The 14,112-nt window shown below is 37.2% G+C and overlaps 2 protein-coding genes across 5 annotated transcripts in view; one reads left to right on the plus strand and one right to left on the minus strand.

The window, feature by feature from the left end:
• The window catches only part of LOC106805011 (nucleolar transcription factor 1-A-like), a 16,097-nt gene extending 5,768 nt beyond the window's left edge, over positions 1-10,329 (minus strand). The window contains exons 1-11 of one of the 3 annotated variants that reach the window (XM_014806473.1): positions 10,230-10,329; positions 6,824-7,048; positions 6,256-6,452; positions 5,890-5,970; positions 5,527-5,679; positions 4,010-4,074; positions 2,889-3,015; positions 2,526-2,639; positions 2,274-2,392; positions 1,371-1,512; positions 325-461 (exon numbers count right to left, since the gene is read on the minus strand). In XM_014806473.1, coding sequence (XP_014661959.1) covers positions 325-461; positions 1,371-1,512; positions 2,274-2,392; positions 2,526-2,639; positions 2,889-3,015; positions 4,010-4,074; positions 5,527-5,679; positions 5,890-5,970; positions 6,256-6,452; positions 6,824-7,040 — 1,352 coding nt within the window. In that variant the 5' untranslated portion in view covers positions 7,041-7,048; positions 10,230-10,329. Of the gene's footprint in view, positions 1-324; positions 462-1,370; positions 1,513-2,273; positions 2,393-2,525; positions 2,640-2,888; positions 3,016-4,009; positions 4,075-5,526; positions 5,680-5,889; positions 5,971-6,255; positions 6,453-6,823; positions 7,049-7,673; positions 7,767-10,229 lie in introns of those variants that run through there. The other 2 variants (XM_014806474.1, XM_014806475.1) reach the window with 2 other exon arrangements.
• Positions 10,330-10,518: 189 nt separating this feature from the next.
• The window catches only part of LOC106805003 (nucleoporin seh1-like), a 16,247-nt gene continuing 12,653 nt past the window's right edge, over positions 10,519-14,112 (plus strand). For both annotated transcript variants that reach the window (XM_014806460.1, XM_014806461.1), the window contains exon 1: positions 10,519-10,721. The gene's annotated coding sequence lies outside the window, so the exon portion shown is untranslated. The remainder of the gene's footprint in view (positions 10,722-14,112) is intronic.

Genomic DNA, 14,112 nt, shown 5'->3' on the forward strand with positions numbered 1-14,112 from the left:
ACCTCTTCCTTGTGGGTTTTAAGCAAACGCGCACTGAAATGGGAGGAACTAGAGTTTTTTTGCCATAAGGTAGTGTGATTATGCATGACACGAGGTATTTGCTAGTCTAGTACTGGAGAAATTAGCGTTTGGATGCGCATAGTGCGGCTTTAAAGTAGTAATTTTTTTTCTTGATCTCTTCACAAGTGTGACTACTTTTTGTAGAGTAAGAATTATTTATTGGAAATGTGTAACTGTTAATCATGTTTTAAATTTTCAAATTAAATAGTATGTTATTCATGTGCAGGATATAGGAAAAAATCATATCACATATATGGTACATACGCTGGAGGTGCCTTTGGCGCGCCTTGAAACAAATGTATCTTTTTGTTACGACTCCTGATAGAAGTCTTTGCCTCCCTGTCTTCTGGAGAGAGCTTCTCTAAAAACCCAGCAAGTTCTTGCTTGTACTGCACAGATGCCTGACAATAAAGTATAGCAAATAAACTAGCTGTCAAATTTAAATACAAAGCCCAGGAAGTTTAATCTGATACAACCAGATGCTATAGATTACAACCAGATGATAACATTTATAATTTATGCCATAGTAATTTTAATAATAAGCCATATTTTTTCAATCAATAAGATAAATTTTTATGACAATTTAATGATACATTCAGGGTTTGTAGGTGATTTTCGGTCGAAATTTCAAAACCCATTTTATTTGATAGATGGCGCCCATGGGCAGCTATGTATATGTATATATTATGTATGTAGCCTCTCAAACAGTTCAAAATCACAGCATACACATATTGTAAACACAGACATTCAATCACTGTGAAATGTAGAAAAGTGCTAATATCTCCATTGTTAGAAATGCTGAAGTTGCTGATTTTTCAAAAGCTATTTTTCAAAACTCACAACTCCGATTCCAAAATTTTTTGTTCCATTTTAATGCTAACATATTTAAGACAAAAACGCTCCCTGGAATTTTTATGAAATATTATATTTTAGAAGCTCTTTGTTTAGGAAATTGTTGTGTTTTAACAATCAGTACAAATTTTCGTGCATCTTTTCAACTCATTTCCTAAATGAAAGCATTTGGAAAAATTCCAGGGACAGTTTTTTAGTTCATACTATGAACACCTTATGGCTAAAAGTTTAGGTCCCAAATCTTTTCTGTTTCTGAGACATAAGAAAAAAAACATATTTTTATATAAATTCACAATTTTTGCCGTCACGTAATTAGCGAGTTTTTTTTAAAATTTTCATAGAGAGCGTAAAGAGACATTTCTTTTATGAAATAGATACTAGTTTGATTGAATTTGATAAGCAGTTATGTTGCAATGTTCTTGACAGAGGTACCTGTCCGTAACCCTGACTGTAAATACCTGTATGAACCTTTTATTCCATTTGGAACGCTTTTTTAAAGACATAGCTTTCCACTTTTTTCCTATACATTTTCTCTTCTCGGATTCTCTCATGTTTTGTAGCTCTTTTGCCTTTGTATTGTAATACAAATCAAAGGGATATCTGAAATGGTATAATTCATTCACAATGTCAAAATTGTGTATTGTGACATATAATGTGAAAAATATTATCATAAGTAACAATGTATGTAACAATGTGAAAACAGTCACATCACATAAATGTGTTTAAGCTGCTGTAGTAAGCTGAATTCACACATTGTATAGATTCCCAAAGACAAATCTTGCACATATGCGAGGAAGTGCTGCAATGTTATATTTGATTCCACCTTATGATCAGTGAATAATAACCAAAAATCACAACCAATTATAACCAATAATAACAAAATATTAAACATTGTAGGAAAGTTGTGGACAATGGTGTGAATGCAGATTAAACTACTGAGGTTTATTTTCACATGGTATAGTGAAATAACAAAAAATGTTATTATGAAAAGATTATGATTAGAATTATGTTATATTATTTTTAATATATTTTATATTACTTATTTATTATATTAGTTATGGATTATTTATGTCAATCATTATACATTTATACCAAATTTGCAATAAGGATTTCTAATGAACCATGTGATAGGTGAGTGTTTTCTGGTACCCAACTATATGGAGCCAGGTAATAACAATGGTGTACGTTGCCTAAGTGACACAAAACTATTCATTTTTTCATAAAAACAATTACCCAAAACCTCCCTCTGTCATTCTACAATGCAAATTGTGACATTTTGGTGGCAAGGGGACCAATGTAAATTCGTATGACAAAATGTGCCAATAAAGTACTAGGCATCAGATACTGTCAAAGAACCTCACCTCACTGGAAGCGGTTTCCCTAGGACTTTGTTACGTATTCTCTGTTCCACCATAGACATACCCGATTTTAGTTTTGGTTTGTATCTAGGATGTGACTGCATCCAGTCTTTTTCTTGTTGCTGTAGGCAAAGTGATTATTCAATCAAGCTATAATCATTAATATCACATCGCACAAAAGTAAAAGATAGACTATAGTGATTAATGTCATTCAGTTAGTTCATTGTACTGTAATATAATTCATTGTATACCAACCTCATATTCATCTTTGTGCTTGTAAAATTTTTTTATCCACTTATTCCACTTTTTCTTATCACTAATTTCTTGCCATTCTTGTGCTAGTTCATTCTTCTTTGCTTTTAGACTGGCCTGTGTACATGTAAAAATTCCCATTATTGATGTAATAAAACACGTTCATGAAGTACACACACATAGCAGTTAACTAACCATCTCACTGACTCTCCTTCAAATCATTGTAAATAGCACACAGTTCCATCATCTGTTTAGCATTCACACAACTGTTGTATAATCTGTGCTGTTTTCAAGCAATGCAAGTCAACATCAAAATTAGGCAAGGAATATGTATCACTCCTGCCCTCAGCAAGACACTGAACCTACCATGGTGGGATGTGTTTCCTCAAACTCATGATACTTCGTTATGATGAATAGATCTCGGCCACTTGCTGGAATGGTTGGCGCTGGCCCTGGTGGTTTCCGAGTTGCATCATTCTTATTGTGCTTTGCCCTGCAGATGCCAACAACAACTCTCTATTAGAAACATGAGGCCACAACAATTGCTTACAGCAATGAAGCAAAGTATCATTCCTGTAGCCAGCCTGCTTACAATGGAATATCATATCGACTGTTTAGTTATCAAACAATTAATACAGTTACAGTTATGTAGAGTTCAAGCTCTTGCATTTTCTTAGTATGTGTCGTTTGTGCATGTGCATGTAAATGTCTTTCACAGGTCAGCTTATGATCTAATTGTAAGTGAAAATATTGCAATGTTTCAGTCACAGTTAAGGAAATTACTTGTCAAATAACATCAAATACCTCTAAAAAACAGCAATATCCAATCAATAAAATGTACCAAACAGTAAAGGATTCACTCTTATGATTTTTGACAATATATTCTCCATTACACAGACTAAGCCATAATATAGTTGGCTCTTACACTGTGTTAAACCAGTTAGGTGCCAATGATAAGTAAGATGATAATTATAAGAATTAAAGCCGCACAATGCGCATCCAAACACTAATTTCTCCAGTACTAGACTAGCAAATACTTCGTGTCATGCATAATCACACTACCTTATGACAAAATAAACTCTAGTTCCTCCTATTTCACTGCGCATTGTCTTATAAAAGGTATTTAAAAATACCTCCAATGTTGTTCAAATTCTCCGATGTTGTTGACAGTTTCCCCAAGCAACCGTGCAGCGGTGCTGCGGTACAGCAATACGGGTGTAGCAAAGATAAAAACATGTGACGTCACCTCACCACTTCGAGGCTAAATTGTTTGGCAAACAGTCGGCGTTTGCGCCAGAATGTCAGTTTTCTCACCTCTTTCTTGTGGGTTTTAAGCAAACGCGCAGTGAAATGGGAGCAACTAGAGTTTATTTTGTCATAAGGTAGTGTGATTATGCATGACACGAAGTATTTGCTAGTCTAGTACTGGAGAAATTAGCGTTTGGATGCGCATTGTGTGGCTTTAACTAATAACAAAAATACTCTACCTGTACTTCTCAAGCTGAACTTTGTACAAACTCAGTTTTTGTTCATAATCCTCGACATATTTTTCCTGAAATCGCAATATTATAATTGGAAGTGTTAATTACTTAGGGTGAAATTTTTACTACCATACATTATCATGAAATGCGATAAATTTATTCTGTGATTAAGTAATAGGGATAGTCTAAGTCGTAGTAATAGTTGCAGTAGCTCTAGCAAAGCAACAGCATTAGTACCAATAGATTATTGTTAAACAGTTGTCTTCAGAGAAATTAATATTTAACTTACCTACAACTTAGTACAAACAAACTTTACGTGACAACATTTGCAAAGTGTTCAAAGCGCTGTCAAAGAAACAGTGCGTGATAAAATGTAGTAAATGGCACCCATAGCAGCATAATATCAGGAGTGAATAATAGAGATGAGTATGATAGGCTCGAAACACAAGAAAGTCAACATTTCCATGCCCATATTTACCTATGGTTGATTACGTGAAATCCAATAAAAATGACATCAGAACTAGCGCTGAACATCCAACTTGTCCTCACACTTTACTGTGTATCGATACCTCTTCTTATTATGTAGTTATAGCTTCGAACGTCAGACGTGGTTTCACTAATAAATACTGCTAAGTGTCGATCATTTGCAACCTGTAATGCCAACAAGAGGCAGCTTTCATATCTGTTGGCGGGGTTCGGCGGGGATTACTATATATATCTGTGGATTAGCGACCCCCGCACACCCGTAAGCCCGCCGCCCGCCGCAATGGCGAGGGGCGGGAGCAACTAGTTTTTGTGAAAGCAAGTCAATATACAGTGCCACAACTCTAGTCGAAGTGTAATAAACAGGTAGATTTTGTGAATGTGCCGCATTCATATTAGTTTAAGGTTTTACTGACTCTGTTCCAAGTGCCTCTGACTACCACTGCCACTGGCATGCTTAGCGTAACTGTGGTCTCTGACTATTGATTTTCTTTTCTCAGCCAGCCTCAGCGACCGTCTCGGTGTTGTTACCTCCGCCAAGGAGGTTATGTTTTCGCCCCTGTTAGTTTGTTTGTTGGTTTGTCTGTCAACAGAATATCTCAAAAAGTTCTGAAATCTGTATCTGTTGTAGCCGTGCCGCAAGTTAGATCCAGCGTGCGGAGCTGGTTGCGAGTTGCAAATCCCCGCCGAACCCCGCCAACGGGTATTTCACAGAAAGCTGCCTCTTGCTGGCATTACAAGTTGCAAATGCTCGACACTTAGCGGTATTTAACTATTTATTAGTGAAACCACGTCTGACGTTCGAAGCTATAACTACATAATAAGAAGAGGTATCGATACACAGTAAAGTGTGAGGACAAGTTGGATGTTCAGCGCTAGTTCCGATGTCATTTTTATTGGATTTCACGTAATCAATCATAGGTAAATATGAGCATGAAAATGTTGACTTTCTTGTGTTTTGAGTCTGTCATACTCTTCTCTATTATACACTCCTGATAATATGTTGGTACTTTTTCAACTCTACACAGAATTATACTTACCTTTTTGCTTTCTGATAGAGCTGAAAACTTTTTGGAAAGCACTTCACAGGCCTGCTTTCGGGTTGCTGTCGGATGTTTTTTCATATATTTTTCCTGATGATCGTTCACATATCCCATAAGTACTCCAACTGGTTTTTTCGGAGCAAAGTCTTTCTGTCAATTTGGTAATCAAAAAGAGTTTTTAATATATATATTTTTATTTTTATTTCATGCTTGCAAACATTTAACTAATACACTGAAACAAATAATAGTGACATTTTTAAGATGAAGTGAATACTATACTATACACTGCTGCCCCTTCCAGACATTCGTTTAACTCGTGACTCATTTGGTGCAGACTTAAAACAAAACAAAATATGATACCTTTAGGATTACATAATCAGGATCGCTGATCATTGCCTTTGCTTCGGAAATTACAACTTCCAGTGTACGATACTTGTTCAGCTGAAATCACAAGACATTTTACTCATAAATATTCACTTGTAGTCTCAAAAAGGGCACATTCATGCTTTGTTTGGTTCAGCTAGTTAAAAATGGAGGCCAGAAATTGTTACAACGATGACCAGCAATATGTGTGTGTATAGCCAAAAGAAAGGGCAGTCAACTGTTTGGTAGATAGGAAATCCATATTTAAATAGCAGAAAATTTCTAAGCCAAGCTCTATCTTTCTTTCACACACAAAGACATAAATTCCTGCAGTGCAACAGCATCTTATGATGGTTGCATTACCTGCCTCAGAATGGTTCTCCACATATTCTGACAATCGTCGCCAGTGTGTGCCCCAAAGGCAATTGTTGCCCAGTCCAGTTTTTTCATCTGTACACTATAAGTAAGGTTGTTTCTGCTTGGCAACAGTGAGAGCATGTGTTCCAAAAGGGTTTCCTGATCCTCTACCGTCCAGCCTGTGTCAATTTCCATGCTATTATCTGTGGGTTGGATATTATCAACTGTATAAGTTAAAGATCAGCAGTCCTATTGCAGTGTATTGTGCTATTCACATTAGGATTTTAATAGTAATCAAAACAAATATGGTAGCTTGGTTTAATTTATAAGAGGACATTTATGCTATGCATCACAAAAGTACGAGCCATAATTATTAAATTTCATATGGGAAGATTTTTTGTAACTGTGTTTGTAATGCAGGGGATGACTTTGGGGATACTTCTCTGACTGTAGGCTATAATCACAAGTACATATTTTGTATAAATGAAATATAATGCTGGTAAGTTTTAAGCAAGAGAAACCAAATTATACACCCAATTATTGTAATGTAAACCAACAAATTTAACATTATTACCAGTGTCATCAGTCTTGGCCACTATGTCTGAGGTTTCTTCATTTGCCACAGGCCCGACATCTGTAGATTCTTCAATCTCTGAGTCATTTCTCTTCTTCTTCTTCTTTCTCTTTCGATTGCGTTTCATTTTTGCACTTGATTCATTGTCACTTCCTACTGAAGACACACTCAGATCAAGCTTAGCCTTGTGCTTTTTTCGCTTTTTATCTTCTACCATGATGACATCTGAAATTACGAAAAACAATTTAACTGAAATATTTAATATATTTAATTATGACAGGACCATGTGTAATCAGTGTGCACAGTTTTGGAAATAATCTACAGTTATTCATTCTTCTGAGTTCCTAAGTTATCGTTGACCGAAGCGAAATGTTGACGGACGGACGGACGGACGTACGACGGACGACGACCCATGGCAATAGCTCAGCTTGACGATGTCAAGTTGAGCTAAAAATCAAGTGTGATGCTGGTATAAAAGTTATCATGAATGCCTGCAGAGAAGTGCAAGACGTTGCAGGGTTCAAATTTTACACGTAATAAATTATATGTCGACCAAGGTTAGTGAATGTCGTACTTCGTGTACTTTAGCCTGTGACACTACTCTGTTATAATGTATTCCTCAAATAAGAAATATAATATTTGTTCAGGCCATCACATTTTACGCATGATCAGTGTGCGAAGATGACAAGCTTTCGTTTTGTATAAATTGTAAAAAAAGATTTACAGATAGACACTCCACTAATGATAGTGAAGAACAATAATACAATAATTCCTAAGGTATTGCTTAGGATATGTTCCTGAAAAATGGAGTGCTAACCAATAAAATACACATTGCATCAATCATACTCACAGTCACAACAGACTACCTAGAGAGGACCTGATGCACTGGTGAAGAGCAACAGCAAGCAGCCCCTTTAATATTCGCTGCCCAGCGTGCCTGACAATCATACAAATAGACGGCTGAATTCGGAGCAAGTCTACTTTAGGGTCCTATTCCCGAATGATGGGCTAGGCAGAGTATTAGCTGAGATTGATGAGGTGGGAGTGTCAAATGACTGGAACATTTTTGTCCCAGCACGTTGAGCGCTTGCCTGCTAGGGGGTTCCTCATTTCCTTTACTCACAAAAACAAGTTAGCCAGTGGTAGTAAATATGTGCATCTAGTACAACAATAGGCTGTTATACTTCTACTCTATATTGGCCACCATCAACATACTGATGATTCTGCCAACGGGAGGGCGCTAGTCGAGACAAAAATAAAATTTTCCTTCCCTTTGATTTTCTAAAGAAAAAACAAACAAAAAGCAAATTTTACTTAAAAAACTGCCCTGATGTCGTTTAGGCAGTAATCAGAGACTTAAAGGAACATAGATTCTCGGCTGTCATCACTTCAGTGGGTAAGGCGTTCCACTCTGTAATAGACCTGGGAAAGAAGGAGCCTTTCCTGTAGTCACATCTGCATAAACCGGCAAGACATCTTGCTAGCTATTACTCTGGACTAGGGTGATGATGATAACATTAACAATGATCAATATACTGAGGTCCTAACATATACCAGATAATGCGTCTACTCTCATTCTCCCTCAAGACATTGTGTTACTGATTTTTTATAACATGGGTAGTGATCCGGAGAACACACACCCACAAATCACACGCCGTGTAATATATTAGTTTAGCATGTGTCTTTCGCACCATTGGCACTATAGCCAAACTTTCACAAAGGATGTGCTCCAACATACCAGAGTGCTAGCTGTAGCACTATAGACTTCATCAAACATAACTAATGCGGCATGATGGAGGTTGTAGTGCTCCAAGATACACGGGCATTATAAAAATAACAAAAGAGAGTTCTATGGGGCAGCAATTTAAAAAGGTTATTAGTTATTACTGACACTTAATATTGTATATATTGCTCTGCACTACGGACCCGTAACGTGTAGTTTCAGATTACAGCCAAGCTTGGCCAGTGAGTAGTCAAAATTAAAATTTAATACCACGTAATAAGTAATAGCTACTTAATATGTGTTTATAAGCAGACTCCACTCGAGACAGTGATCTGATCTGATCACACTGGCACTTGGCCGTTTCCATAATAAAATTATGTCAAATTGTATTCACTAGAGAATCTTCTGCGAGTTTAAGCAGTGGTGTGAATATGGTGGGACTGTCTGTAGACTGTATGCATAGAGTCTAAGCATTTGAATGGTGTTTGTGTGAAACGGTCCGTAGTCAACTCGCCTCGTCGGCAAACCCGACCCGTGTGACGAGTTTACCTGCCTGGAGGACGGACAGCTCGGCTCCTGGGTCGAGATGACCGTCCTGGAGATCGGGCAGCTCGACTCACCAGCTAACTCATGTGAGATTGAAAATTGAGATTGATCATGTGTGACAAAATTATACTCTACGCATAATAAAAGGTTATTCCCACAAAAATACCACACACTTATATTTATATACAAGTACATCAACCAGACAGAAATGATCCTCTACCGTACCTTGCAATTATTGCACTCAAATCAAGTAAATTTTATTATTTAGCTCAACACTATAGCATCCATCAGATTTGTTCTCTGTGTAAAAGACTGCTTTCAGTACATGTATTTGTATGTGAATTATATGCAATAAAGGTTTAATAATAATAAAAATAGATGTTTTGACGTCGGAATGTGTAAAACATCTTAAATGAGTTAGCACGTGAGTTGAGCTGCCCGATTTCCAGGTGGGTCATCTCGACCCACGAGCCGAGCTGACGGACTTCCAGGCGGATAAACTCATCACAATGCGAGTCGAGTTGGCGGTTGGGTCGAGTTGACCAGTGCCCGTGTGAAACAATGACCCAAGCACCTGTGGCTGTGCTGTTGATCTGAACACTGTCACTGTTACTCGGCTTACTGTGTTACTGTTAGAAGGCGATGTGCCCTAAAAACAATTATTATGTTATTAAGTTCAATTATTGGTCTAGTAAATGTAACTCACTGTTGTATTATTTTAATTTGTATCCTCATAAATATTAGTCTTCAAAGTCCTAGGGACAGTCTATATGTACTATGTAGCACCCAATAATGTAACCCAAACACAGGATAGGGTGTACCCTATAGCCTAGGTACCCTATCCTGTGTTTGGGTTACATTATTGCATCTAGTCTAGACTATAATGATATGTACATCGAAGACGAAAAGAGGAAGTTGATCAAACTGTTGACAAACACACATTGACAGACAGGAGAAAAAGTACTACCGGTACGGTAAGCTATACCTAGGCTATATATTAAATAATATCATACGAATTACACAGCAAACATATTAATTATTATTTGGTATTTTGCCATCGATGGTTGAATGACAATGGGTTCATGTAAATGCTTGCATTTGCATAAATAACCAAGATTATAAAGATGTCTACTGTACCTAGAAAACCAATACTACATGTGCAATACTACATGTGGTAAACACTAGACTTTCAAATCTTACGGCCTCGCTAAAGACATAGGAACATCTTTTATGATGTGATGGATGAGGACAAAAGAAGGCTATATTTCAGACTATACAATATGTAATGTTTACCATTTAAGTGTAAAAATTGTAAATACATTTTATTTTATGCAAATGATGTCAGATTTTTTGTATAATACTTATTTTTCATATTAATTGGAAATGTATAACTGATAGGGCTACAGCCTACAGGTTGTACGAAAATCTTATAATGGCGGCGTCCTTACGCGGCTGATTTCATTCTCATTTCTTATCACTTCAATCATTGATCGCTAACCATACTAAAAGTATCTGGTAATCTAAGCTAGGCCTAGTGAGCACACGCAGGGAGTTCAGAGAGCGCATATACGTCACGTGAAGGAACCCGAGGAATCGCGCAATTATGTGCCCAGTTTAAAGTTAAATTAAGTGAGTCCTCGGCATCATGATTCATAATCAGCGGACGGTGTGTTCACACTCACAGGCACTTGGAGCGTTTTAATAAAAATATAATGCTAAACAAATACGAAATCTATTTACTACCAAAGTCTTCATGTTTCTCTACTCTCTTTCACCTATTATTGCAGACAATTTCTTTTAAATCCTGTCCAAATCCTCATCTGCAACACACAGTCACACTGTCACACGCTGCCGCTGGCCTCCGCACGCTAGCTGCTCAGCCTGCTGCACACTGACACATAAATATATAGCAGGTAGGCCTAGGAAAGCGTGCTGCCAAAATTCTCTCGACGCCCGCTTGATTTCATACGAATACAACACAAATATTCAACCATTCTACTCTATCTTTGTTTCTATTTAAAGAACAGTGTTCACTTGTTATAAAAACATACTGTCTGTGTTCGTAACCGAGCTGTGTCATGCGAAATCACACAAAGCCTGACGAAATTCTTGCGTTCGCTCCCATTGCGCAGTTTATGTAAATGGCTGCAAGTACAGGTCTATAGGCAGCGCACTGCATTTTGGGAAACTACCACGCTGCTTTCCAACTCCCGTACGAGCCCCGTCAAAGCCGCCAGTGGAGCGTTGCGGCGCAAAAATGAGGTCACGAAGAGCACCGGTGGGTGTTTTCTGATTCCGACAGCCATTTACATAAACTGCGCAATGGGAGCGAACGCGATAATTTCGTCAGGATTTGTGTGATTTCGCGTGACACAGCTCGGTTAAAAACACAGACAGTATGTTTTTATAACAAGTGAACACTGTTCTTCAAATAGAAACAAAGATGGGGTAGAATGGCTGAATATTTGTGTTGTATTCGTATGAAATCAAGCAAGCGTCACGCGAATTTTGGCAGCAAGCTTTCCTACCTGCTATATATTTATGTGTCAGTGTGCAGCCGCTAGCGTGTGGTGTACTTGTGTGTTGCAGATGAGCATTTGACCGGCATTTACAGGTGATTATAGGCGAAACTGTTTATTTACCTTCTTTTATTTTATTGAGACGTTCCAAGTGCCTGTGGGTGTGTTCTGTTAGATCATGCACAGAACTCACTTATATGACTTTAAATGAACTAGTACTACTACTCAACTTGTTCACCTCTCATGTACTTATTTTTTTGCAGAAGTAGTCTGGCTTTAATGTTAGAGTGAAATAATGAGGTAAAATGGATTAACATGACATTTTTACTCAATAACTTCACACCTATGCACAAATTGTAATGAAAGAGTTTCCGCTGTCAGTGTCAAGCTGCCAGATATAAAGTTTTAGGTGATCCGATCTACGTTGTTAGTCACATGAAACAATAGCCTAAATCTCTCTTTAATTTATACATAGGCGTGAAGTTAGTGCGCAAAAACACTGAATCAACACATTATTACCCAACTTAGCAACTATTCTGCACTACAGTGACGGCACATTCGTTTCTACAGGAAATGCAGCATAAATGCAATGTTTATGTGGCATAGTTTCTTAGGTAGGCAGTGTGCAGGATGTAACACACTACCCAAATTATCTTTGAACAGCGGCTATTCAAAAGGCCAAAACAGCAACAATGACCAACTGTAACATTCAGCTTCTTTTTTAAAAGTCGCAGCAACTGGCACTAGCGAAACTGCAGACATTATTGACTGGCATAAGTTATTTGTAAACTTGAGACCATTGAATGTTATATGGGCTTGCCATTGATTTCAAAGTCCTGCGCTAGGGACAGCCAAATGTTTTCTGTTAGCTGGGGCACCCTTGCACAATAAATGTACATGATTTTATGAAACCAAATTTCGTTGAACATATAAAATTGTTTGTTTGACAAATACCAAATTGCGATCTGAGTTGTTTTTGCCACGTGCTGAAAACATCTACAGTTGTAATTGGCTATTTGTGAAGTGTTGCGCGACTAAGTCGCTGGAACTTAGAAACAAGTCTAAATATTTTTGTCATTATGGTTGTTGCCATACATTATCACATGACTGTGCAAAGCTAATTGGAAAAAATAGTTTCTCATTTACTGAAATGTTGTCAAACCTTATGGTCAGCCGTTGTCGCTGTTGTGTGTCTTGATCTTTAGTCAATTCAAACTTAACCCTTTTCGCAGGAGATTTTTCTAAAACTTTTATTTTGATAATTTACCAGAAAATTTCAAAATGTAATTAAAACCCATTTTAAATTGACTACGTCACGAATTTTCCATGGTAAAATTTGTAAAAAAAAATTGCAATTTTTTTACATTAAAAGTAAGAACTAACGTTACTAAATATATCCTCAAACTCTCACCTGATAAAAATGTTTTTACATTGGTTAAATTTGCAAAAATCTAGACGATTTGGTAATTTCTGTTGTCTAACACTTCCCCCAGTACTGTTCAGATACTGGCGTCTCTCTGTTTTTCACCGGCAAATTAGGGCATATAAAGAAGGTATATAAGCATGAAAAGTAAACAGAAACACTAATTGTATTTTCATACATTTTATTTTGTACAAATAACACACAAATATACTACTTGATGGTGCTAGAAATTCGTGACGTAATCACTTTAATAATAAATGGCAACAAATGTTTTATTTCTAACCCATTGATTGTCGCATCAACAGCATTTTTTCATACATTTTGCAACTCACTTATGAATGATATTTTGGAGAAAAGGAAATTTACGTTAGACCACACCACCCTCTTTGCGCCAATTTTCCTGTCACTCTTACCAGTCAAGCAGGTCTGATGTTCATGTTCCTCCGATTCGTCAGCAAATTCTGAAAAATCTCTAATCAATGTTATTTCCTCTTTCAAGACTATCATCCTCATCACCAGGTCTCACTGATAAATCATACACCTCATCTAAATAGTACAAATTCATTCTCACTGTGAATGACATGGTGTTTCCATGGCCACCCCTATATTAGGATTAGTGAAATACATCAGGGATGTGGCTCCGGGTACTCAAATCTTGATAATTGTGCCATTCATGATTTGTTTTTGCCAGTAGCTTACCAGTAATCATAACCAGTGCTGACTGACTGTAAGTGTAAGCTAACTGACTACTGACTGTAAACAAACTAATTTCAGATCCTGAATGGTCTACCAGTAAGAATGAATGTTACAAAATGACTTTGTCTTAAATAACATTTATGTTGCTCTGCCTTCTGGACTACCACAGTAAAACAGCCACTTTGGCTCCAGAAGGGTTAAAGGCTCACAATGCGCATCCAAACGCTAATTTCTCCAGTACTAGACTAGCAAATACTTCGTGTCATGCATAATCACACTACCTTATGACAAAATAAACTCTAGTTGCTCCCATTTCACTGCTCGTTTGCTTAAAACCCACAAGAAAGAGGTCAGCTAACAAAGTTATGTTCCTTGAATGTTA

The sequence above is a fragment of the Priapulus caudatus genome, unplaced genomic scaffold (assembly GCF_000485595.1).
Source record: "Priapulus caudatus unplaced genomic scaffold, Priapulus_caudatus-5.0.1 Scaffold96, whole genome shotgun sequence".
NCBI lineage: Eukaryota > Metazoa > Priapulida > Priapulimorpha > Priapulimorphida > Priapulidae > Priapulus > Priapulus caudatus.